General features: G+C 39.3%; 1 protein-coding gene across 1 annotated transcript; it reads left to right on the forward strand.

The window, feature by feature from the left end:
* On the forward strand, positions 1-5,115 carry LOC106098563 (uncharacterized). The gene is made up of 2 exons (XM_013274172.3): positions 1-4,792; positions 5,037-5,115. Exon 1 carries the CDS (start codon positions 27-29, stop codon positions 4,446-4,448), a length of 4,422 nt encoding a protein of 1,473 aa, XP_013129626.2. The 5' UTR covers positions 1-26; the 3' UTR covers positions 4,449-4,792; positions 5,037-5,115.
* Positions 5,116-26,429: the final 21,314 nt, after the last annotated feature.

The following is a 26,429-nucleotide window of genomic DNA, read 5'->3' on the forward strand; positions in this document are numbered from 1 at the left end:
GCCCCACAACACCAGAAAGATTACCTATGAAGAGCTTTAACACCAACAGGTCTATCGCAGTTCACAAAACAGATGTCTCTACAATCAACGACGACCCTAATAAGAACTGCCCATTGCACAATAAACCTCATCCACTTAAAAAATGCAGGACATTCAGAAACAAGTCCATCGATGACAGGAAGGCCTTTCTAAAACAAAAAGGAATATGCTTCAAGTGTTGTTCTTCAACTTCACATGTTGCCAAAGACTGCAAATCTTCCGTGAAATGCTTAGAGTGTGAAAGCATCTATCATGATGCAGCCATGCACCCTGGCCCACAACCTCAACTCACCAAGGCTCCTCCACCACCACAAGAGAACGGCGGGGAGGGAGAAGATGATTCTAATGTAACTGATGTTAGAACCAGCTGCACAGAGGTTTGTGGCCCCGGCCAGTGGGGTCGTTCTTGCTCTAAGATCTGCCTTGCAAAGGTCTACCCCAAACATTCAAAACACAAAGCCATTAAAGCTTATGTAATCCTGGACGACCAGAGCAATCGCTCTTTAGCCAGGCCAGAGTTCTTTGAGCTGTTTGGTGTGGAGGACAAGCCACTCTTATACCATCTCAGAACATGCTCCGGAGTCATCGAAATGTACGGCAGGAAGGCAGAAGGATTCCAGATAGAGTCGTTGGATGGCAACGTTCTCATACCTCTTCCACCACTCCTCGAGTGCCCTGAAATCCCCAACAATCGAGCTGAAATCCCAACACCAGGTGCAGTTTTGCATCAACCTCATCTCCACCATATAGCCAAACACATCCCTGATCTGGACCCAGAAGCAGAGATACTCTTGCTGCTCGGGAGAGACGTGCTTAGAGCACACAAGGTCAGGCAGCAAGTTAACGGGCCACACAACGCTCCCTTTGCACAACGTCTCGATCTAGGCTGGGTAGTGATAGGGGAGGTGTGCCTAGGCAATGTGCATAAGCCAACAGTTGACACATTCAAGACCCATGTCCTAGACAGCGGTCGCCATTCCATATTTCAGCCCTGTGCAAGTTTCATGCAGGTCAAAGAAACACAGCCAAGCTCCAGCAAGTCTAACAAAATGCCAGAGAGGATGCTAGGACACACAGTGTTTAACCAATCTGAACATGATAACAAATCTGCCCCATCAATAGAAGACATCCTCTTCCTAGAGATCATGGATACAAATGTCCACAGAGATGACACTGGTAGCTGGGTTGCTCCATTGCCGTTCAAGGAGCCACGGCAACGTTTGCCAAATAATAAAGAGCATGCGGTCAAGAGGTTTGAATCCTTGCAACGCCAATTCAGGAAGAAACCCGAGATGCAGAAACAATATGTGGCATTCATGGAGAAGATCATTGCCAATGGTCACGCAGAGGTGGCACCACCCTTGAGGGAAGATGAAGAGTGCTGGTTTCTTCCATCATTCGGGGTATACCACCCACAAAAGCCCAACCAAATCAGGGTGGTTTTTGATTCCAGCGCTCAGTACTGTGGAGTCTCCCTCAATGACGTGCTTCTGACTGGTCCCGACCTCAACAATTCTCTCTTGGGTGTCCTTCTACGCTTTCGAAGGGAGAGAGTAGCAATCCTCGCCGACATCCAACAAATGTTTCACTGCTTTTTGGTCCATGAAAGGCACCGCAACTTCCTCTGGTTTTTGTGGTATGAGGACAACGACCTCACCAAGGCAGTTATCGACTACCGCATGAGGGTTCACGTCTTTGGCAACTCACCATCCCCAGCTGTGGCCATCTATGGTCTGCGGAGAGCCATTGCTGAAGGTGCCCAGAAGTACGGTGCCGACACAATGAAGTTTGTGGAAAGACACTTTTACGTGGATGATGGCTTGGTGTCTCTCCTATCTGAAGCAGAAGCAATCAACCTTCTCCAACGGACTCAGGCTTCACTTGCTGAATCAAACCTCCGCTTGCACAAGTTTGTGTCGAATAGTCCAGCAGTCACTGGAGCTTTCCCGCCAGAAGATTGTGTCCCACTCATCAAGGATCTGGATTTGAGTGGGGAGACAGCACCCATGCAGCGCAGCCTGGGTTTGCTGTGGGAGATCAGAAAAGACACATTCACATTCTCTGCATCAACTATTATCAAACCTTTCACCCGACGTGGAGTTCTCTCTACCGTCAATAGTGTTTTTGATCCGATGGGTATGCTGGCACCTGTCACAATCCAGGGACGAGCTCTTCTTAGGGAACTTAGTTCGGAACAGACTGACTGGGATGCACCTCTCCCAGAAGACAAGCTGAAGAAATGGGAAACCTGGAGAGATTCTCTTCAAGTCCTAAAGGAGCTTCATGTGCCACGTGCATTCACATCAACCTCGCTCACCAAAGCTGCGCACACAGAGTTGTTTGTATTCTCAGATGCCTCAACTATGGCCATTGGGGCTATCGCTTACTTGAGAGCCATTCAGGAGGATGGAAAAGTGGAAGTAGGATTTGTTATGGGCAAAGCCAAATTAGCACCCCAGTCTGAACCAACAATCCCGAGGCTCGAACTCTGTGCTGCTGTCCTTGCAGTAGAAATGGCGGATCTCATCCGGGAGGAGCTGGATCTGAAATTGGATGCTGTCAGGTTCTACACGGACAGTAAGGTAGTACTCGGGTATATTTGTAATACGACAAAACGCTTCTACACGTATGTCCATAACAGAGTCCAACGTATCCGACAATCTACCAGACCAGAACAATGGCATTATGTGTGCACGGAAGAAAACCCTGCGGACCATGCATCCAGATCTTTGCCTGCATCCCATCTGGCACAGAGTTCTTGGTTCACCGGACCTTCATTCCTGCATCAGTTATCTGCAGAAACAACACAAACCGGTGAGACGTTTGAGCTTATCGACCCAGGAAATGACTCAGAGATTCGACCACAGGTACGCACCTACACTACTCATCTGAAGGAACCTGTACTTACTCCTGATCGCCTTCACCGTTTCTCCACCTTTACCTCTCTACTGCGAGCAGTGGCATTCCTTATCCATGTGGTAAGATCTCACAAACATTCAAACAGAAACAGCAGGTGTACAGGATGGCACATATGTTGCTTACCTCGTACTGTGGACGAAATAGCTCAAGCGAAACATGTCATTCTGCAAGCAGCACAAAGGCCAGCCTTTGTCAAGGAACTGTCAGCCCTCCAAGCAAACAAAGTGGTGCCCACAAACAGCCCGTTGCATAAACTCAGTCCAACTTTGGAGAGTAGTCTCATCTGTGTTGGAGGCAGACTGAAACATTCTCAACTAACGTGTGAAGAAAAGAACCCAGTAATCCTACCCAAGGACAGCCACATTTCCTTACTGCTCATACGACATCACCATGAGCAGGTGAGACATCAGGGTCGACATCTCACAGAAGGTGCAGTAAGGGCAGCTGGACTGTGGATTTTGGGTGGTAAGCGACTAATCAATTCAGTCCTACACAAATGCGTAATCTGCCGGAAGCTGCGTGGGAGACCGGAAGAACAACGTATGGCTGACTTATCACCGGAACGTCTCAAGGTTTGCCCTCCCTTCACATACGTTGGGCTTGACGTCTTTGGGCCTTGGTCTGTTGTAACCAGACGCACCAGAGGAGGACAGGCAGAGAGCAAACGGTGGGCCATGATGTTTAGCTGTTTGAGTTCAAGGGCCGTCCACATTGAGCTGATTGAGTCTATGGACACATCTAGCTGTATAAACGCTCTCAGGCGGTTCTTCGCTCTCAGAGGCCCTGCAAAGGAACTCCAGTCGGATTGTGGGACCAACTTCATTGGAGCTAGCAAGGAGTTGGAGATGGATAATACTGTACAGGGGTACCTCAGCAAGCAAGGATGTAGCTGGAACTTCAGACCTCCACATGCTTCCCACATGGGAGGCTCATGGGAACGGATGATTGGTGTTGCCAGGAGAATCCTTGATTCAATGCTCTTGCAGCAAAAGAGTCGCCTAACCCATGAAGTGCTGTCAACACTAATGGCAGAAATTACAGCTATCATCAATGCACGTCCACTCCTACCTGTGTCTACAGACCCACACCAACCTTTCATTCTTTCATCGGCCATGCTCCTCACACAGAAATCAGGAGTTCCACCTCCTCCAGGAGATTTCACAGATAAGGACCTCTTCACAAAACAATGGAGGCAGGTTCAAGTGCTCGCCAACCAGTTTTGGGCCCGTTGGAGCAAAGAATACTTACCATCCTTACAACAAAGACAAAAATGGACAGTGACAAGCAGAAACCTTCAAGTTGGGGATCTGGTCCTCCTCAGAGACAAGCAGACAATCCGCAACTACTGGCCCATGGCCATAGTCACAGCAACCTTTCCTGGGAAGGATGGACATGTGAGAAAGGTTGAGGTAAAAACCGCCGACCAAGGTGACACAAGAACCTTCCTAAGGCCAGTTGCAGAAGTAGTTCTTCTTCTGCCTAAGGACTGATTTAAGGACTGTTGTTTGGACTCATTCAGGTTCATAGTGGCCTCACATAGGCCAGGCGGGGAGTGTGATGCCTCAAAGGCATTTATGCCATTTATCTTTAATGTTTGCTTTAAAATAATTCATTTGTATGTATTTAAGTTAAAAAGAACAGTAAAAAGAGTTAAAAATATTAAGAAGATTTAATTTTGAAGGTGAACTTGCTAATAACCTCACTTCCTGGTGGGTTACAGTTCATTTCCTGTTTACCTCCTCTTCCTGGTTGCTCTAAGAGGGAGAGTGACATGCGGTCATGCTCTGAGGCTTATCCACAGCCATCCACTTGGGAACATTGTTCAGGCAACGCCGTAAGTGTATATATTTCATGATAAAGGTTTTAAAAAGGCATAAATAGCGGTATTTGTTAAAAACTGTATTTTATTTGTAATTCATGAAGGTTGATTTGTACATGTTAAAAAAGGCAGTTTGGATGATCATTACTGTTGCTCAAGCTAATACGAAGATGTAAGGTCACATTTTGAGTTATTTTGTGATGCAATATTTATGTAAACACGATCATTTTTTCTATTCTGTATTTCTTTTCAACTACAGTTTTCACCGCTTGTCAAATGAAGATTCTGAGTAAAAAGTCAACTCTACTCGGACTCCTGTATTCATTGACAGAGGTTTAGCTTGGTGTTTAATCAGAGTTGCTACACTCTGCAACAGAACACTACATTGCCCAAGGACACAACAACCGAGACTGTCCAAGCTGGGACTCGAACTGGCAACCTTCCAATTACAAGGCGAACTCCCAACTCTTTGATCCACGATCGCCCTTAAATTAAAAACTGTGGTTCAAAAATTTTACTCTGGGGAAGGGCAAGTGCTCAACCTGGTCTTAATATATTCCAGGAATCATTGACAGTTGTTCAGTATTTATGGAACACTTTTATAAAAACTATTCTATAACAGTTTTCCCAAACGTAATGGCACAGTTATCTTACGGCCCTAGCAGGGCCAGTCCTGAAATTCCCCTGGTGTAGGTGTGGTCTCTCTGTCTCTCCTGCCTAGGTGCCGTCTGTTGGGTACATTACCATTTTGCCTCTTTCTCTCCTTTTTCAACTCGGACACTTTTTGTTACTTTCTCTCCCCTGGACCTCTTTAGGGGACCATAACAAGTTAAAATGAGAGATTTTTGCTTTTCGTCTTAGTGCTTGTTGTTCAGCTGCCGTGCATATCGTCACCTTTTAATGATAAATAACAGCCTTCTACAGACAAGCAGCAACCTCCCATCTCTATCTATCTGTAAATCTTAGTGAATGCCATTGATGTGTTTTGTCCTTTAATCAAATTAATCCCAAAAGACTTTTTAGATTTTAGATATTAACATTACCAAAAAAATGCAGTCTATACTACTATGTGAATTTTAACAGTAGTCTTCTAATGTCCAGTTTTCATGAAAGCACCATGAAGTTGATTTGTTTGTTTGCTCACATTTCCAAAAACCCAGCCCAGTCCCAATAAAATCAGCTGATAAGAGTTACACAGTCACGCATAACAGGACTCAAAATGGTTTAAAAAGCAGTCAATGTCCAAAGAACAGCTTTGAAATACCTTCATGAAGCCTGAAGAGCACTTAAAAAAAAAAAGAAAAACTAGGTACAAAGTCTGGCATCTCTTATGCAAAATATAGAGAAATTATGGGTCACTCAAGACAATATAAAACACACACAATATAAAACTTTAAAGAAATGTAAGAAACAAAAAAATCAAGGTATTAAGATGGAACCTAACAGAAAAAAACAAAGTACAAGCTTATAATTCACACAGAACTGGAACTCAGTAAACAATAGGCTAGGTGAAAAAATACCAGCTGACAGCTGGCTGACCTCTGGCTGAAAGCGGCAATTTTGAGTGGCTGTATCTGTACTTCTCTGTACATCTGTAATTCTCTGAGCAATTTAAGGTTGCAGTTTAAAAATTGTCATTATTTACTACGTTTTTCACATTATACGATCACATTGATGATTGTATTGTTTACCTAGTTGATGATTTTCTGATCTTACTGGAGGATGAGCATACAGTTCTTACTGTTGTGGTATATATTTATTATATCATTTTGTTGAGAGATTGCAAAATTGTTCATAAACAGGTTATATGAGAATTCCAAGGTACCAATCATTTGTTCTGACTTTTATGCTATGCACTACTGTCATTTGTTTATTGTTTGTCTTTTCTGGAGACTGAATATTGGTATTTGCCAAAATTCGTATGGTTGTGTGCCAGTTTCAGATATTTACAAGTTGCCTTATTTGTTGCATAATATAAATTTTGTGCTGCAGGCAGGAGCAGGAGAAGGTAAAGTGATCAACAAAAGGTCATCGGTGCCACATCTTGGAGTAAAACGACGGAAAGATGTAGTGTATTTCTTTTCTATCCAAAGTTCTATCCAAATGGGATAAAACTCCAGTAACTGGAGGAAGAGAACTACACACATTCTGGCTGGTAGACAACCTGCTCTACAATCTGACCCACAGCCACCTCATTTATCTCCTACTGTTATTATATTCATCCTGCTACACTGGATTTTCTTAGCCAGCTAAGACTGACTAGAAGATCTCTGAAATAGTGGATAAAGGTTTCCAGATCACCAAAAAGCAGGTTTTATATTCAGTTTTGACACACCTTAAGGTGAGTTCATGACTTTCTCAAATTTTAAAAAGAATCGTGACTAAAGAAGATGAGAGAGTGGCTGTGCAACCATTTATTTTTTTTTTGAGAGGGGGGGCTATCCATCTTTATGGGATTTTAATGGGGGGAAGTGATCTGCATTATCGTGACTTGCTGTACCTGACAACTGATGTTGCAGATAGGAAATAACAATTTATCAATCTCAGCCGAGCTTAAAAATTTTAACATGCAAGGTAATGCAAGGGTTAACTGTTTATGTTATTGTTGTGTGTTTTAAAGACACACCAGTATGAAGAGCCTGCTGGTGGTCTCCCAGTATGATGAAGACCAGCACTGCACCAATTACAAGATTCAGTATAACTTTATTATCTGAAAAGAATCAACCCTGTTTTGCCTTCTTTGTCTTATTATTAGACCTAAGTCAGGGAAGAAGAGATGGAAGTTTTATGGATACCACTCGTATTCAGTCCGTTAAAAAATACATCACTTAGCTTTGGGTTGAATATAAGTTTTATAAATATTCTTGCCAGGGCAGATTATCTCATTTAATACAAAAATACCAATACAGAACAACTATGATCTTTCAGACAGAGAATGAGGCTCATTCTCATATTTCCCTTTTCTGAATCATCTGAATGCATTTCTTTTAGGATTTCATAACCAAGTGCTCTCTAACTTCCATGATTAAACATACACACATAACTTTCCAATGTTTAACATCAGGACATCTCAAAGTGATCTTGATCTCAACTACACCTTTTGCAAAAATAAAAATTGTCCTTAGAGGCTACCTTTGATACCCTTCAAATAAACATTCACTCTTTACGTTTTATTTATTAATGATTTTTATGATTGATGTTTCAGGAACTCTATAGCTACGTATGTGTTTGCCACAACTGACCAGAACAAAGAATGGGGACCCAATACGGAAAAAGTTCCATTGTTTTATTTGTTTCTTCATTCAAAAAAATGAATGAGGTAAATTGTTCAGTTTTATAATTATTATTTATCTTCAGCCTAAAATATATTTTTTTCCAATAAAGTCTACTTGATTGTCTCTGGTATTATCAGTACAGAATACTAATGTGTTATTTACTTCTGTCGCTTAACCTTTAAGTTAACATTAGAATAACATTTAGGATTGACATACTTCTTAAATCCACAAGGTGACAGTAATGCAACAACGGTTGTCATAAAAACCTCAAGAGAAAAAAGGTTAAAATGATTCGTAATGCATATGCTCAAAACTTCAACCTTTATGGTTTGCAGAAACCTGCTGATCTTCATATTTTTGAGTTAGGTAAGAGATTTTTCTTTTTTTGTGATTTTTTTTGTAATATATTCATATTGAGCATAGTTGTATTTTGTGATTGTGGTATATGACATTTGTATATTTTTCACACACAATAGTGGATTGTGGACAAATCAGACATGTCTGCTTTTGTCAGAGGGAACATGTTACTGCATTACATGTTACTACATCAAATCCATTTATATACAATTTTCTGCGTAGTCTCAAGGGAGATTCCATTTCTATTTTGTGTTCCCCTACTCACTGATCTTTGTCTGCAGATCCAGAGCCCCTTAAGATACTTCCTATACAAACCCAGGCTTGTGAAGGAAGCATCCAGGAAATGTTGGGTGTTTGGTAAAAGAAGCTGCATAAAACCAGATACTTTGGGCTGTTCTCTTAGTTAGTCTCTTAGTGTCAGTGTAACTACATATTCTTACAGAACACACTGGTACATGTCTATTAGCTTGAAGTTACTTGAACTTTATTACTTCACAATTAGCTTACATTTCTTTTTTGTATTTGGACAGTATTTTATTTTATTTTATAGTGTTTATGAGCTTGAATGAATAAGCTTAAAACATAATAGTGTTAGCTGGGTAAGATAACAAATTTAGTTCAAACTATTTATTAAATAAACTAAAATGCTACAAATTATTAAATTTACTGTTCCGATCTATCCTAGTCATTTATTAAGTGCAAATCCATCAATATACTTATTTTCTAGAACGTGTAAGGCATTTATTTATGTATTCATTTATTTATTTATTAAATCTGTCTTATCCAGCAGTTGTAGCGAGGTGAATTATGGCCTGAATGCTTTGTTGTACCAAACATATTTGTTTTCTTTTTGTTTTATTTATTTACTTTATTTTATTATTCATATTGTCTTGTGGATGTTATGCTGGAGCAGACAGATGGTAAAGGCCAGACTGAAAAGAAAGAAAACATGAAAAAGCCAAGAAATAGAAAAAGAAAAGGGAAAAAAGCGAAATTTGAGTCGAGTAAAAAAGCCAGATTTTTATTTATTTATTTTTTAACAGGGCTTAGCTAAAGGGTTTTGAGGTTATTTTACTGGTGCAACCCAGCAATGTTAGCCTTTCTTGAGAATCACTTAGTGTTATTTACCTTCAAACGCAGAAGCAGAATTCCAATTTTCTCTTTGAATCACACAAACATCTTATAAGATAACACAAAGTGGTGACATTTTGTATCCAAAATGTCCAAGGCCAAAGTCACTGTGACACCACTGTTGAGCCTTCTACCTGTCCTCTTTTTTGTGTGAAAATAATATATATAGTGGTTCTTATATAGCACTTTAACTGAGAATTAACACTCTCATAGGTACACTGGCAGACAACTTGGAGTTAGTATCTTGCCCAACAAGATTTGGCAAACTGGTACTGCCAAGGACTGAACAACCAACTTTCTGATTCACAGATGACCTGCACTGCCGTATGCGCTATAGCCACTCCTCACAGGGTATTTAGATATCTGTTGTTGTGAGTAAAGTGCATTCTTTGACAAAATGATACAATTCACCAAAAAATACTTAATACATTTCATTGAAGTCCTTACAAAATATGAGTCTGGACAGACAGAATGTTATTATAAAGCATTTCAATCTCTTACTCTTCTTCTTAATATTTTTTTACTTCTCTGTCTCTACTGTGTCTTTCAGCTCACATGCCCATGGAAATCTGAGTTGTAGAATGTGAATGTGTGTCTTCCTAAAGTATTTTCTCTCAGTCACTCTCTCTAGAATTAAACTATTGAAAAGAGAAGGCAGTGTGTGCTACACTGTCCTACTGTGGGCCCTGCCTCTCTACCTGAATGAAGACCAAAGCATGAGCTACAAAGAATTCCTGGTTGGTAATTTTATTAGTGTAGTTTTTATCTGTAATAAACTAAATATTGAACTAATCTTGTTATTTTGTTATCATATGCATAGAAACTCTTTGTTTAAATGTTTTGGGGATTCTTAATATTTACACCCTTTTCCATATCTTAGTAGAAACACCTTTGCAGTCTAATGCAATCTGTTACCAAAAGTGAGCCATACATGAGCCATTACAGGAAGCTTGTATCAGTTTCAGGTTTTACTGACATTGTCAAAATCATGATGCTTTTGTGTAGGTATTTATTACTGGGGCTATATTTGCAAATGGTGGTCTACTGGAGTGCAAAATGTTGAAAAGGGTTACTAATATTGTGTCTAATTAATTGGAAGGTAAGGGCATTTTTCAATTTTTCTTTCATGTTTTTGACTCAAAGTGACAAATACGTTTTTGAAATTAGTCCAGTGAGACTAATATTGCCTGGCTATAGCTAAGGAGGTAGAGTGGGTCATCTACTAATTGGAATCGATCCCTAGCTGCTCCTATCTGGATGCCAAATATTCTTGGGCAAGTTACAAATCCCAAGCTGCTCTATGGTGCATTCATTCAGAGAATACTAGATAGAAAGTGCTTGTATGAATGGATGAATGAGGCAAGTTGTGTAAAGCCCTTTGAGTGGTCAGAGTAAAAAAGTGTTATATAAGAACCAGTGCATTTGACCAGCTGTCAGTGGTGACAAAGGCTCCTATTTATTCATTATCGGCAACTATTAGCCATTAAAGTCCACCCACTAAAAGTGCTTGTTTCTGTTGCTGACAGACTGTTATTATAAATGTCTCACAAAACTAAATCTGACTCTACGTCATGTTTCTCCTCATTGTTTCTCTACTGCCCTTCTTTTTGCTCCTTGCTAGATATTTTCATCTGTTGTTGTGAATTAAAAGTTCATTTGAACTAAACCAGAGTTGATGATTAAACAGTGTAAAGGCAAGCCAAGACATTTTTTTAAAATTTTGTTTCTGTCAAGCTTAAATGAAATGTCTTTTGTGATGCTAAAATTACTGTTTCTGTAAATGGAACCATGCTTTGAACAAAGAAATATAAGCTTCTCCTGCTGATCAAACAAAAGGATATTATTCTTTCAGCATCTTTTTAAAAGTCTTCATAGTGTTGTGAAACACTATGAAGAAGTTTATCTCTGTGCATGTCCGTAATAAAAGAAGGACTATTAGTGGATACACATGATGCTAGAGAAAAATATCAAGTAGGACAAAGTATTGTCCCGTGTCCACACAATGTTATTGTTAATAAAAATGGCTATGTTTATAAAAAATCATAGTAAAAGTGAAAATTTTAAGACTGAGCCACTGATTGCATTAGTATATTTGAATTAAGTGTTTGCAAGAGTATATTATAGTTATGACATTTGACAGTCATCGAAAACGACTTCATACAGCAATTCTTGGATCTCGACCAGGTACCCAAAATTCAATTCAGTTCAATTCAATTCAATTTTATTTATATAGCGCCAAATCACAACAACGGTCGCCTTAAGGTGCTTTATATTGTACAGTAGATCCTACAATAATACATACAAAACACAGAAAGGTCTTGAACCGGCTTTCTGTTTGAAAAGTCAGAGTCTCCGCAGGCAAACAGAGCTTGGAAGGAGCTGGGGAGGAGACTCGCCCAGTTCTGCCTGCTTCTCAGTCTTCTTGATGTGATCTTGCTATCTCAGAAGCCGTGGTTGCCAGGGTGGACCTCTGCTCAAGCCTCTTATTTATTAGCAGCTCTCCTCTAAATCCGTGCACTTGTTAACAAACTGGGCTAAAATTAATTTGCCTGGAAAAGTAGAGGGAGAGAGGTTGAAGAGAGAATGAGCATGCCATAGACATGACAAGCTCCGAATTCTTCAAAGTTGTAATCCAACATGGTATTTGGGTGATGGTTGCTCCTCTGGTGTTTCTTGCTGTAATTTCTAACTGTGGGCTTCCAGGGCTGGATGTTGAATTGATGCCTCATATTAATTGCAAGGAAACTAGAGGAAGAATACAGTGGTCCCTCGTTTACATTTATAATTACATTCTAAAAATAACCCGCAATAGGTGAAATCCGCGAAGTAGCCAGCTTTATTTTTTACAATTATTATAGATTTTTTAAGGCCCTTCACTTTACACTTTCCGCAGACAGGCATAAACATTTTCACACTTTTCTCTCTTGTTTAAACACCCTCAAAGTTCAAATCTTCGTAGAAAAATAAGCCCAGTATTATAGAATGAAACCAAAGATCCAACCCTGTTCTCAGGTCCAGAACATAGGAATAGAGCAGCTGCGAGAGAATTCACCATTAATGATTTAATGGTACGTAAGTAAAGGAAGCAAGACGAATGAGTTAAGTAAAGTTTGACTTATCTGACTGTTTTGTTTCACTTAATGCGCCTTATAATCCAGTGTGCCTTATTGGTCCGAAATATATGGTAATTTCTACTTTTCTTTAGAAGTTGTTCAGAAGATGTTCAGAAGTCCAACTTTTTGTGCAATGGTTAGCATCTTCCACTGGCTCTTGGGTGCTCCTCCAGGTGCCTTTGATGATGCAAAACATTTCATCGACATTGTTGTGTGACACAGAATGGAGGAGATTGATTAACAATGATCTACAGCCGACCAGGATGGAGAAAACAATGCGCTGTAAAAAAAAAAAAAAAGAAGAAGAAGATAAAAGCATGCAAAGTTACAAAAAAATCAGCAAAAATATCTATTTTTTTAATGCTTCCACATATCGATCCTATATTGATATTGTACATGCTTTACTTTTGCATCCTAGATCTGTCTGTTGTTAGCTGTTTTTAACCCTGATGGGCTAATAATGCCCGTTTCTGTTATGACACAGCGCTATTGTTTTGGACCAAATTTATAAAAATGTTCACTGTATGAGCTGGCAATAAAGGAGATAAGAAAAATATGTGTACATACATAGTCTACACAGAGTTTTAGAGGTGAGAATAAGGCTTAGCACAGTTGAAATGCAAACCATCACTTATTGGACTTTAATGAAATTGAGGTGCGGGCAAGACTACAAACATTAATGTACCACCTTATGCAGTGAGTAACTAACATAAAATAGGGGTTCATCATATTAATGCGACACACATGGGAATATATCCCATTGTCTGTGGTACCTGCAGCATAATCAGTTTTAGTTTTTTTTATTGTAGCAGAAGTAGGCAAAATTTTGCTTTATGGGCAGATCTAGGAGTGAGAATAAGAGTCAAAACTTTACCAACTTTTTCAACAAAATTCCTTTTTTTATTGTTCTGTTCACAAAGAGAATGTGCTCCCAAACAGACAAAAAACAAACTAAAACCCAGTAAAAAATGACTTAAACATAAAAAATCTCAAAGAAAGAACAATACAGCATCCACATTTGCACCAAAGAGTGAAATGTGGATTATAAAACATAGGTCTCTCCCTTCCAAGTCTCTGTTAGTACATGAATTAATATTTGATCAAAAAATTGATTTACTTTGCTTTACAGAAACCTGGTTACAGCAGGATGATTATGTTAGTTTAAATTAATCAACACCCCCAGATCATTCTAACTATCAGAAACCTCGACGCACAGGCCAAGGGGGCGGTGTGGCAGCAATTGTCCACACCAGCCTATTAATCAACCAAAGACCAAGACAGACTTTTAATTCATTTGAAAGCCTGATGCTTAACACGCTAGCTGCAAAACTCAAAAACCAGTCTTATATGTTATCATCTATAGTCCACCTGGGCTTTACACAGAGTTTCTGCCTGATTTCTCAGAGTTTTTATCTGATTTAGTGCTCAGCAGTGTTGGGCAAGTTACTTTGAAATAGTAATTCAATTATAGTTACTAGTTACTTCTACAAAAAAGTAACTGAGTTAGTAACTGAGTTACAATATTCTAAAAGTAATTAATTACTTGGAAAAGTAACTATTGCGTTACTTAAAAAAAAAACAAAGAACATTTAACCCCCTGGGGTCCAGGGTATAATTGGCCATTCTTTTTACTACTCTTGATTTTCTCTCCACATTTTACCTTTAAAAACTATTTACTTTGCCTTGTTTGGTATCATTCTTTTTAGCGCAACCTCACGTGTCTGAATTTAAAGTTATGTTCTCATTTTGTCATACTGTATAACCAGAATTGATCTAAAATCAGACAAAAAACATAAAATCACAGTAGAAAAAGTTATATTTTTACTGTAACAACCATAAACATGTTTAATGAATCATATTTCATAACTTCAAATGCAAATATTAATTGTCAATTTTAAAATCCTATGCACAAGTTTTGCAAACAACAAAGTTATTTGCATCCATTTACTTTTTACCCCTTTTTAAAATAACCATTTCAAACTATTTACAGAACAATCAGCTGTTCTACAATAAGATGCCACACAAATTATTTGTGCCACTCCAAAAAAATCATTTCTGTCCACTATAAAGGAGAACATCACAGCCTGATACCTGCAGGTCTGACAGCAGCAGGTGTATCACCTCTGTTTCTACCCGGAGACAGCAGTCGCCTCATTGTTCTGACACACAACACAAAACTATCCACAACACTACACACTAACTACACAAGACAACACATTAACTACACACTCCAAACACGCTAAACGTCACAAATCTCACATCTCAAAACTCGCTCTGTCTCTTTTCCTGCTCTCTCTCTTTCTCTTTCTCTCTCTCCCTCTCTCTTTCTCTCCCCGTCACTCCTAAAACTTTTTTTTGTTTTGTTTTTTTGCTCATAAGCAGAGAGTGCTTGCTAGCGCTAACGTGGCGAAACTATTGAGGAAAAAACGCTGCGTATATATTGTTAATCATGACTCTGGTTTTATGTGGCCTATCAACACAATTTAAAAACTGGCACCTTGTTGCTTTGTCTTTAAGTGGTCATGTGATTGACTTACCACGACTACTTTATTCTTCCTCAGTCAAACAGCAGCACTCATGCGATTGTTTTGCCTCCTTAGCTCCAGGTGTTGTGCTAGACCAGTGGTTCCCAAACTTTTTTTGCTGGGCCCCCCTTGTTTAACAAGAAAAATGTTCGCGGCCCCCCCACCCCCGCGCGTGCACGCGCGCACGCACACGCACAAACACATCCTTCAACCACACACACCCATATTTTGCTCCATTGCGGTTTATTTCACACCTCAAACATTTATTAAACAATTAAGCAAATACAAATAATCTGCAATAAATTACAGGTAGTAAGAAAATAAACTACCAACTCTTTTACGCTCCGTCCGCACCTACACGGGTATTTTTGAACGCGCAGCTGTTTCGGGCACATGTAAACGGCGTATCGAATCACCGAGAACGGAGATTTTTTAAAACTCCTTTTTTTTTGCGTTTACGTGTGGACAAGGAATACAGAGTTTGTCACGCAATGTCAAAGGAATGTGCCTTTTTCACGTCACACTGTGCGCCACGTTATTGTTTACATGAGATGAATTGCAGAATGGCAGATAGAGACAAAATACTGTTAATCTGACTCTGCAGGTTTTACACGCTTACATATACAGGCCATTACTGTCCCTGCATTTAGAAAGGCAGAGGCGTCACGGTGTAATTATTTTACATGTAGTTGTTTTTTTTCCTGTGTAATAATGTTCAACATTGCTATCAATACATTTTTCAAAAAAACCCTCTACAAAATGGGTTCAAAAACATAAACAACTGTGGGATACTGTTTGTCCGTGATTTGAACAGCCCAGCGCTGCTCCCGACGCAGGGAAAACTAATTCTGCAGGGAGACCTACCTCAGCACTTGTGCAGGTGAAACCAAAGGGAAGATATGCTTCACCATATTTTCTAGTCTTTGGCTTAGAATGAAGTTGGTTTGGAAACATATTCAGCTATGCTTCATCTCCTGCTTTGCGTTTGTGTGGGCGCCCCGTGCTAGCAGTGTCCAAGCGTTGTTTTTGTTTTTGTTTTTTTTCCCTTTTCATGCCGCGCCCCCCCTGCAATAGCTCTGCGCCCCCCCTAGGGGGCGGGCCCCACACTTTGGGAACCACTGTGCTAGACAGTGATTGTGATTACCGTCCGTGCGGGAGCGCGCAGCTGCTTAAAGCTGTAGCGTCCAGATTACTTACAGCTACTTCCGTGCAACTGATATAAGATGCGGTAAGCTGAACACAGCTTCAACCGTCTGTTGAAAAATAGTAACGGACCGCGTTTCCTTGTTAGTAACTGTAACGCCGTTGTAATGATAGGAATAGTAATTAGTTAGATTACTCGTTACTGAAAAAAGTAACGCCGTTAGTAACGCCGTTACTTGTAACGCCGTTATTCCCATCACTGGTGCTCAGCTAAGATAAAATAATTATTGTGGGTGATTTTAACATCCATGTAGACGCCAAAAATGACAGCCTCAATGCGACATTTAATCTGTTATTAGACTTCTCTCAAAATGAAAAACAACCCACCCATCACTTTAATCGCACTCTAGATCTTGTTTTAACATTTAGCATAGAAACTGATCATATAACAGTGTTTCCTGAAAACCCTCTCTTGTCTGATCATTTCCTGATAACATTTAAATTTGATTACACAGCAGAGGGGAGTAGACTTCATCGCAGTAGATGTCTTTCTGAAAGTGCTGTAACTGAGTTTAGGAATATGACAATTTGCATATTAGTGATCAAGGAATTGACCTCACAGCCCATTTGTTCATTCAGTGGTGCAAATGTACTGTTTATAAGGTTGGGGAAACCTGTAGTCAGCTGAGACTGAAAAAGTCACTTGGATGAGTGACGAAACGTTTCTCCCACTGAAAACACTACATCCAGGTGAACAATATCAACCTTTTGGGATTTACTTACCTGGATGATTGAGCATGCATCAAGATACTTGATATTAGGGTTCCCCAATGTGCTAAATACTAGTTTTACTCCTGTATTTAGCTGCAATAAATAGTGGGGTTGAGAGGAAAAAAACACCTTTATCCATTAGTCTTAAGGCCATTTGGTTTATCAGTCTTGCGATACACTGGTGATAGCTGCAGTATTTGAACAGATTGTGATGAATTGTGATCAAGACATTCAAATTCTGTCTCAGAGAGATGTTCTTGCAAAAAAGTACACTCCTTGTGCTTTTAATGGCAATATTATGTGTGGCAGAATGAATAGAATAATAATTTTTATGTGATCAGACTAATCATGAGGTAGCAAATCTTTGATCACATTGATCTCCAATCAATGACCAAACTTGGAAATTGTTTATTACAAATAAACAACTGAACACCTATAAAGACAGAATAAATGACAAATGAGCAAGAGTGAAAGCATAAAAAGGAAGAATGTCTGGAAAAAATAATAATGTTTTAGTTGATCAAAACTATTAGAATAAACAGGCAATGGTGGTAGAGAATATTAAAGATTTACTGCAGTTATTTTTGGATTGGATAAGTGTGGACAACAAGATAAAGCATAAACCCATATACATTAATCATATGAAGACATAAACATGAGCTTCCTCTGCTTGTGAAAGGAAGAGTTTTCTAGTCTAGACTGTATACAGGCTATTGATGGTGGTCTTTTTGGGAAGCTGGACAATTGTGGCCAGTTTCAGGCATGATGGGAAGAAAGACTGGGAGAGTGATGCATTGAAGAGCTTAGTGAATCCCAGCCACCTGGTTTGCATACTCTTTGCGGACCCTGCCAGTCATTTCTTCTGCTCCAGTGGCCTTCCTTGGGTTCACTGCTGTCAGTGTGCACATCTCATTGTGCTCCTGCATCATGGGGGTTGAGCAGGTGGAGGCTGGTGTTCGAGCTGCAGCTTCCTTCAGTCTTTTCTTAAATCAGCATGGGATGAAGTCCCCAGCTATTATGTGCACTGATTCACAGTAGAAGTTCTACTGGCTAGTTATTGCTTTGTGCAGCTCATCCATGGCTAAGTTGTATATCGCATTACCATCAGAACTCACAAGGTATGCAGATGAGTCTGCATCTAACAATCAGTTATTCCAAATCTGGCTGTCTAAAGCTGTTCGCTCTGCGCTGTTAACTTTATAGTGGAGTCCGGCATGGAGGGCCTCAGCCAAGTCTCTGTGATTAACACAATGCAGCAATTATGGAAATATTTGTTGGCTACAACCTGTAAGTTCAATTCAATTTTATTTATATAGCAACAATTCACAACAACAGTTTCCTCAAGGCGCTTACATTGTATCATCTTTCGATTTTGTTTTTTATGAGTCTGGTATTGAATGGAAATGTTGGTTTAAATGGTTTTCTCTTTAGCCGTGCTAGCAGACCAGCCCTACAGCTTCGCTTTCACTTCTTTTGTTTACACTTTCTCTTGAGAGCCATCCATGGAAACTCTGAGTCCTAACTATATCTTATGAAGTGGTGATAGTCCGTCAAATTGTCCTTTCACAGTGTAAAACTTTACAAACTGTAATTAGGCAGTTGTTCCATGGTTAAGTTTTAGATAGGCATTTTTTGTTTTGACTTCATCTGTTGTTGTTTTTTTTATTTAAGTTTTTAAAAAAAAAATTTATATATTTTTTTTAAGAATGATCAGAAAACTGATCAGTTACGTTTGTAGGCTATTTATCACCAAGAAAAGCTGTTCTGTTAATAAATTAATTTGGATTTGATCTGGCAGCAAACTAAAGAGATTCCTTTACTTTGACACTCTCCCCTAAACACTGAGTAACCATTATTGTTTTATTACATGCAGTTTAATCTTTCAGGGCTCTAATGCCGTCACATTTGAAATGAACAGTAGTACAAAAGAAATTGTTCAGCTGAGCCCTTATTCACACGGGGTCACCACAGCAGGTAGCGCTACACATTTATTTATTTTTTTAATGGCACATGTCTTTCCAGGCTCCTCCTATACTTACATCATTGAACTGTCTCGCTTATTAGGTAGTGAGCAAACCACTAAACTATGGACCCACTGATAATAGAAAGTTATTAATTTATTTATCTTACCACTCATCAATTATCTATTTACTCTCATCTTATTTTCAGTCATGCATTTTACTGTTATATTTTTTATCTCATATATAGGTATTTATCACACATTCCTCTGATATTGCAGTGCCCAGCTGATCTATTTTGTGCACAATAAGAGCCGAATGGCACATCAGACGCCCATTTAACGAGGCTGCACTCAAAGAATGTCTGGATATAAGGAAAGTTGATAACAGCCATCATGGTACCCATTATCTCCAGCTAGGGTTTTTTATGTAACACAAAAAAAGCTTGGCTAGGTAGAACTTGCCTTGTAGTCTACCCCTCAGGACCTGTGGTTCAGGTAACAACAGAGTTAAAATCAGAGTTAACATCAAAGGAAGAAAGCAAAATTTATTAGAGTGGCGTCAACAATTTGATTCCACTGCTTTGACTTGCTAATTACTTTTGAGGATGAATTAGTGAAGTCTTTGGTGTCGGTCCAATTTCAGTCTGTAATTAGACTGTGTTAGTAGTCTAGTTAGAGCAATAGTAAAGATAAGTGGAAGAGGATGGCTTGATAGCTGGATGGAATTACACTAAATAATTTGTCAAAGAAAAACTTCAATCTGTGTGCAAGTGGGCAATGAACTGTTGTTGGCACATTTCTATCTTATCAGCTATACAACGTTTGTACAGAAAAGTAGTGAGAATGCACCTGTCCAGTTCCGCAGTTCTTGAACTAACCTGCTTAGTGAACACCCTCTTAGAGGATGTTCTACTCTAATAAGAAATACATTTTCAAGTTTTACCTGTACCCACACAAAATACAAACAAATATATGATCAAAAACTTAACTAGAAGGATGTTGCACAGTATTTTGTACACTTTATACACTTGGAATAGGCTCCTTTCTCTGGTCAATGCCTTTTTCAACCAGAGCTATCATCCACTCATATGTCTCATAAATACAGTCAGAACCCTGTCCTTGAATGCCCTCTCATCTTCAGGCAGAATGACAACTTCATTCAATGCCAGGAGCTCAGTGGCACATTAATTTTTCTGGGTTTTCAGAAGCCTATCCCTAGATGCCTGCCAGTGACGGAGGGATCAGGTCCATCCTCTAAGGCTGTGAGTGTGATCTAAACAGACACTGCAGTTTCATAAACAGGATAAACCCAAAGGTAATCTAAGGTCTTAATGCAGTCATTTCAGATAAACCACTACAAATAAACACAAATATATCCTCTGATTTTAATGGTATATGGTGCTCAAAAAACAGCTGGGAGGTTAATTGTTCAGTCTTGGATGAAGTTATTAACAATACAGCACTTTAAAAAACAGCACCTTGCACCCTGCTGTTATGTACTGGATTGTCTCAGGGGTATCTTTACACATTCACTGAGCACACTGTCAGTTGGGGCCATCTGCCTGATGTAATCATGGATGTTGTTTCATCCTGGACTGTGATACTGACACTCACCAGTCCCCGGCCTCCTTCTTTCCTTAGCATACAGCCTCAGGGTGCTGGACTTGGGGTGAAACCTTCATGCATGGTCGGGTGCTTCCTCATCTTGATGTCAGTGGCTTCTATCTCCTCCTTTGTCCAGCTTATTATACCAACAGGGTACCTGATCACGGGCAGGGCGTAGGTGATTATAGCCCAGATCTTGTTCTTACCGTTCAGCTGACTTCTCAGGACTTGCCTGACCCTCTGCAGGTACTTGGTGGTTGTAGCTTTCCTAGTGGCCTCTTCGTGGTTCCCATTTACCTGTGGGATCCCCAGGTACTTGTAGCTGTCCTCAGTGTCTGCAATGTTGCCTTCTGGTAGTTTGATCCCCTCAGGTTTGACTACCTTCCCTCTCTTTGTTGTCATCTGACTACATTTCTCCAGTCCAAACAACATTCCAATGTCATTGCTGTATATCCTGGTGGTGTGGATCAGTGAATCAATGTCTAATTCACTCTTGACATACAGCTTGATGTTGTCCATGTACAGGAGGTGGCTGACAACTGACATTTACTGTTTATTGTGTTATTGTGAAGCACTTTGGTATACCCTTGGTTTTAAATGTGCTATACAAATAAACTTGTACTGTATTGTATTGTATTGTATTGTATTGTATTTGAAGAATTTTAAATGGATATTTATTTAATGAGAATAAAGTAAATAACAATAATAATAAAACAATAATTTATAATACATCAACAACAATCAGGCCTGGGATCCTCCTGGTTAACAAAACTGTACAGATACTGGTACACTTAGGTTAATCCTGTAGTACAAGGGTTTGGTCTGGTTAAGGAAAAGGTGGAGAACAACATTAACAGTTTTAGTAGAAAGGTATGATTTCATTTATTTCAAGAGATCAAAGCATTATGCTGATTATTAAGCTTAGGTAAAATAGACTAATACACTGTGGAATGACTTAAATTTTATACACTTCATCTGTGTAACTAGGCTGTTTTGTGAACTCAAAAATAACCCTGTTTTTAGCTTTGTGACATTTTTACAGCCCATCTATGCACACAAATAAGTTACAGGATCAAATGAATAACAGAAAATAAATAGCAATAGAAAATGTTTTTCTTTAAGTTTCAAAGAGATTTAGTTGACATATTTTATATAATACAATAAATGTGTATGAATAACCGGCAATCATTCAGTCACTGAAATTATCCATGAAACTAGCTAAGTAATTCCTAAATGCATGTTGATTAAAGAAAATGATTTTACCTGGATATGATTGTCTCTGATGAGCCTAAGGTACAAAACATGCCCGCGACAACGATAACGTTTTTCTAGCTCCTCGAGAATTAAAAATGTACAAAAAAACGGAGCAACATTTCTGGGTCCATTTTAAATTTGCCGCTAGCGACCGAAAAAATATGGAAGTAAGGGTGGACTTGAACAAGGCTAGAAGGCTGTCCAATTTCACAGCTGCTCACTTCTGGCCTACCCAGGCTTCGAAGGAACCGCCCCACGTGGATCCAGGTAGGCCGGGTCTTGCGAAGCATGCTACCCCTGAATTTGGACACAGCCATAGTATGTGGCAATGTGTTGCTTGCGCTCTCAACATTTCTGCCCGTGCACGTTCAACTCTTTCTGTACATCGTTATATTTGTGTCACAAAACCAGCCAATCACAGACTTAGATGCAAAAAAATCTGATTGGCTGTTTTGGTCTCCAATCAGCTCGAAATGATGAAATGCAATATCCCAGAATCCATTTCGTCCAAAACTCAAACGGGGCAGTGGCAGAGGAACACAGAGTGGCGGAGTTTGAAATATTACTCTTTCTGGGTCACAAAATAAACTTTTAAGATATTTTCATGCGAGAATGCTGCTGTGTAAACTTCAAATATCTGCTTGATTTATCGAGACATCACATATTTGCAAAAGTGCTCTAATGTTTTCGGAGTGAGTGTATAATGGTGTGTTTAGAATGTCAAAAACCTGATGGCTTGAAACTGTCTCTGTGTCTGCTAGTGCGGGTCTGAATGCTCCTGAACCGCCTGCTGGACAGCAGGAGTGTGAGAAGTCTGTGGCTGGGGTGGCTGGGATCAGAGAGGATCTGCTGCGTCTTCCTCATGCAGCTCTGTCTGTAGAGATCCTGCATGGCTGGCAGTTCAGTCCTGATGCCCTGTGCTGATCTCACCACCCTCCATGTTTCAGGTGTCATGTCATGTCAGTTCTTCTTTGCTAGTTGTTTTGTAGTGTTTTCATGCAGCCACCAATAAAAGGCTCGCTTTCAGTTTTAACCTTCGCCTGTTCCTCTATTTGTCTGCACATGGGTTCTCACCTCTCATCACCACACGGTCTGTCCTTGCAAACTGTGACACCTACGGATTAAGAAGGGGATGTCATTCAAGTTCATATGTGTGTGATGGCAGATGAACAAATGCTTTTAGCAATATAGAGTATTTTAGATATTTCACCAAAAGAAAATTAAACCCAAATAAAAGCAATCGAACAGCTTTATTTGTATTTATGCATGTGGTTAGCTTTGTAATTGTGTAACTGTAGTATATTTGGCTCAGAGGGTATTAGCATTTCCATTCAGATTCACACTGTGAAATGCCACCATTTCTTAGACTTAGACATTGTATTTTTTTTTTTTTTTTTAGTGGCCTTGGATTAAAGCAGTGAGGGGTGTGAAGGTTGATGGGTGTCAGCTCATTAATCATATTTTCAGGGGAAGAGTCTGCTTGAAAGATTTCTGTTCTGCTATTTCTCCCCACAAAGCAAATACACTGCCTAAAATTTTGCACATACATTACAGACCAGTCTAAGTAAATAGATTTGGATGTTTTTTCTTTATTTCCCTGGCATATTGAGACTATGAAAGTTACTTCAGATATCTCTGCTCAGCAAGGTACAACATACCGAGCAATTTTGGCCACTGCGTTATGTTATTCTTGACTGACAGCTTTTATAGTGGGATATATTTGTCCATTATATGTAATCTAAAACAAAATTTGCACATTTGCTTGGCAAGGGAAAGGTTATTGGTTCAGTTCCAGTTGGGAACACAATTCCCCTTTGGGTTTGTGTCAGGAACAATATTCTGTGTTATACTCTGTCAAATCAAACATGCAGGGCTACCAATTGTGGCAACTGCTTGTGACCAAGGAGCAGCCAAAAGTAGCTTTAATGATAGCATGGCATTCACTAATCCTATTAGTGCTCTACTATCTTGTAACGTTTTGCAAGAAACTCCACAGGAGGGTGCAAGCTTGAAGTTGGAGAAGGCAGTTAGCTTCCTGACTAAGGAAGGCATTTTACCACTTTCCTTTTCTCTAACATGGGTCACATCTATATATTTAGACAGAGAGTATAAGATCCACCGAGGCTTGGGTTTGTCACACCAGGCAAGACCCCAGGCTGTGTAAAGATGCCCCTGAGACAATCCAGCACATAACACCAGGGTGCAAGATGCTAGCAGGCAGGGCATACATGGAGTGCCATAACCAAGCAGCCGTCAATAGTGTACAGAAACATCTGTGCGGAGTATGGCCTGGAAGTCCCGAGGTCAAAATGGGAGACACGCCCTAGGGTGGTGGAGAATGGCCAAGCTAAGATCCTGTGGGACTTCCAGATACAGATGGACAAAATGATGTCTAACCAATGGGACATAATTGTGGTGGACAAGCAGAGAAAGACAGCTGTAGTGATTCACGTAGCAATACTGAATGACAGCAACATCAGGAAGAAGGAACACAAGGAGCTGGAGAAGTACCAAGGGCTCAGAGGAGAGCTCGAGAAGATGTGGAGGATGTAGGTGTTCCCAGTGGTAATCAGAGCACTAGGTGCGGTGACTCCCATGCTAGGCGAGTGGCTCTAGCAGATCCCAGGAACAACATCCAAGAAGAGCACAGTGCTAGGAACAGCTAAGATGCTGCTCAGGATCCTCAAGCTCCCAGGCCTCTGGTAGAGGACCTGAGCTTGAAGGATAAAGACCACCAGCAAGGTGAGAGGGGAATTTTTATATATAGCATAAAAGCCACTATTTGATGATGAAACATAGAAGACTGTGTGCTATACATAATAAAGTATGTATAAAAAACACCTTACAGCAGAAATTTAATTGTCTTTATTATTTATTAAAGTTGCAAAAACTCCTTGCAGGCAGTGGTACACATAAAATAATTTCACCTAATTATGAGTTCGAAAACACTGTTTCAGACTGCTACAACTCACTTACTTGTAATTTTTTTGTAGAATGTGTCATTTAGTCTAATCAGTGACATTAGTTATCCCTCCTTAATTAGCCACACATGATTTCTTTCAAAAACTGGTAATATTAAACTTTTATATACAGAACTTTGTAAACAAAAAGAAAATTTCTTTGAGAAAGTGAGGGGATTTGTTTCTACTTCTTCAGAAAGTATAACCTGGGTGAGCATTAACTAATTAATTAAAGCAGGAAAATGTGTGAATCAGAATTGTAACAAATATTAATCAAATGGTACACCTACATGTTGTCTTTATCTTATGTGATGAAGCTAGTTCTGTCAAATGTTTGTTTTATTATGGCTAATTGATTTTATTCATGGATGATGATAGTGTCACATTTTCCTGTCAATATTGAAAATGCAGTTTCTTTTAAATATACTAAATAGAAGCCCTGCTAATCTCGTTGCCTGTGATAAACACTGTGTTCCCCCAGCCCAGTATCAGTACACCCTGCTCTCTGTGAAATTGAATAGTTTGTCTCATCTACTTATTACACGTCCAAAATGATTGGCAAGTTAATGTCATGTGTGGTGGTCATGGGTCTGCAAAACCTCTATATAAATAAAATGTAATTTAATTCTTAAAATATATCATCTGTTAAAATATAAAAACTTAAAATTAAATTTGAAAATGTAAATTTACTGATAAGCTACAATGAAAAATTCCTGCCAGTCCTCCTCCTTGGTCTGGATTCAGGATTTTATGACTGAGTATGACTCAGACGTGTTGAGTATTTTAAATTAACATTAATCCTATTGTAATCATTCTCTAAGGTATGATAAATTATCAAATCATTACCTAACAGTGACATAGAAGAGAGAATATTTAAACACTGTTTGATAATCAACATTTAACTGATTCAGTCTTTGGTGTATTTGAGGACATTCAATTATTATGTCTTTGTGGTGGGTTTTAAATACTTTTTTTTTTGCTGATTTTTAATTAGTTTTTTGTTTGCTTGTTTGAGACACAGTCTTATGGGGCTATATTGATGGGGCACCTCATTTCTATGAATTGCCCCATCTAGAGCGAGCAGGTGGATACTGGAAAAACTATAGAGTATGGCACTGTTTTAGTGATTAAAGAAGCTGTAGGTATTAAAGGTACTGCAACTGAATGAATTCTGCTGTAACACTCCACTCACGGCAGACACCCATCTTAAGACGATAGCGTCGGTTGTACTATTTGTTTGCCCAACAGAATGTAGGACAAACTAAAATCAGTAAACAGATGCCCACACACAAAACAGGATATTTCTAATTTTAGAGAAATTGTGCAAATGAAATAAAGCAGTCCGACATATTTATTTAATATATCCATTAAAGGACATGTCCTGGTCAAAAATGATTCCAAGTTTCCTCACAGTGTTACTGAAGGCCAAGGTAATGCCATCCAAAGTAAGAATCTGGTTAGTCACCATATTTCTAAGATTTTCAAGGCTGAGTACAATACCCTCAGTTTTATCTGAATTTAGAAGCAAAAAATCAGAAGTCATCCAGGTCTTTATGTC

Source organism: Oreochromis niloticus, linkage group LG10 (assembly GCF_001858045.2).
Source record: "Oreochromis niloticus isolate F11D_XX linkage group LG10, O_niloticus_UMD_NMBU, whole genome shotgun sequence".
Lineage (NCBI taxonomy): Eukaryota > Metazoa > Chordata > Actinopteri > Cichliformes > Cichlidae > Oreochromis > Oreochromis niloticus.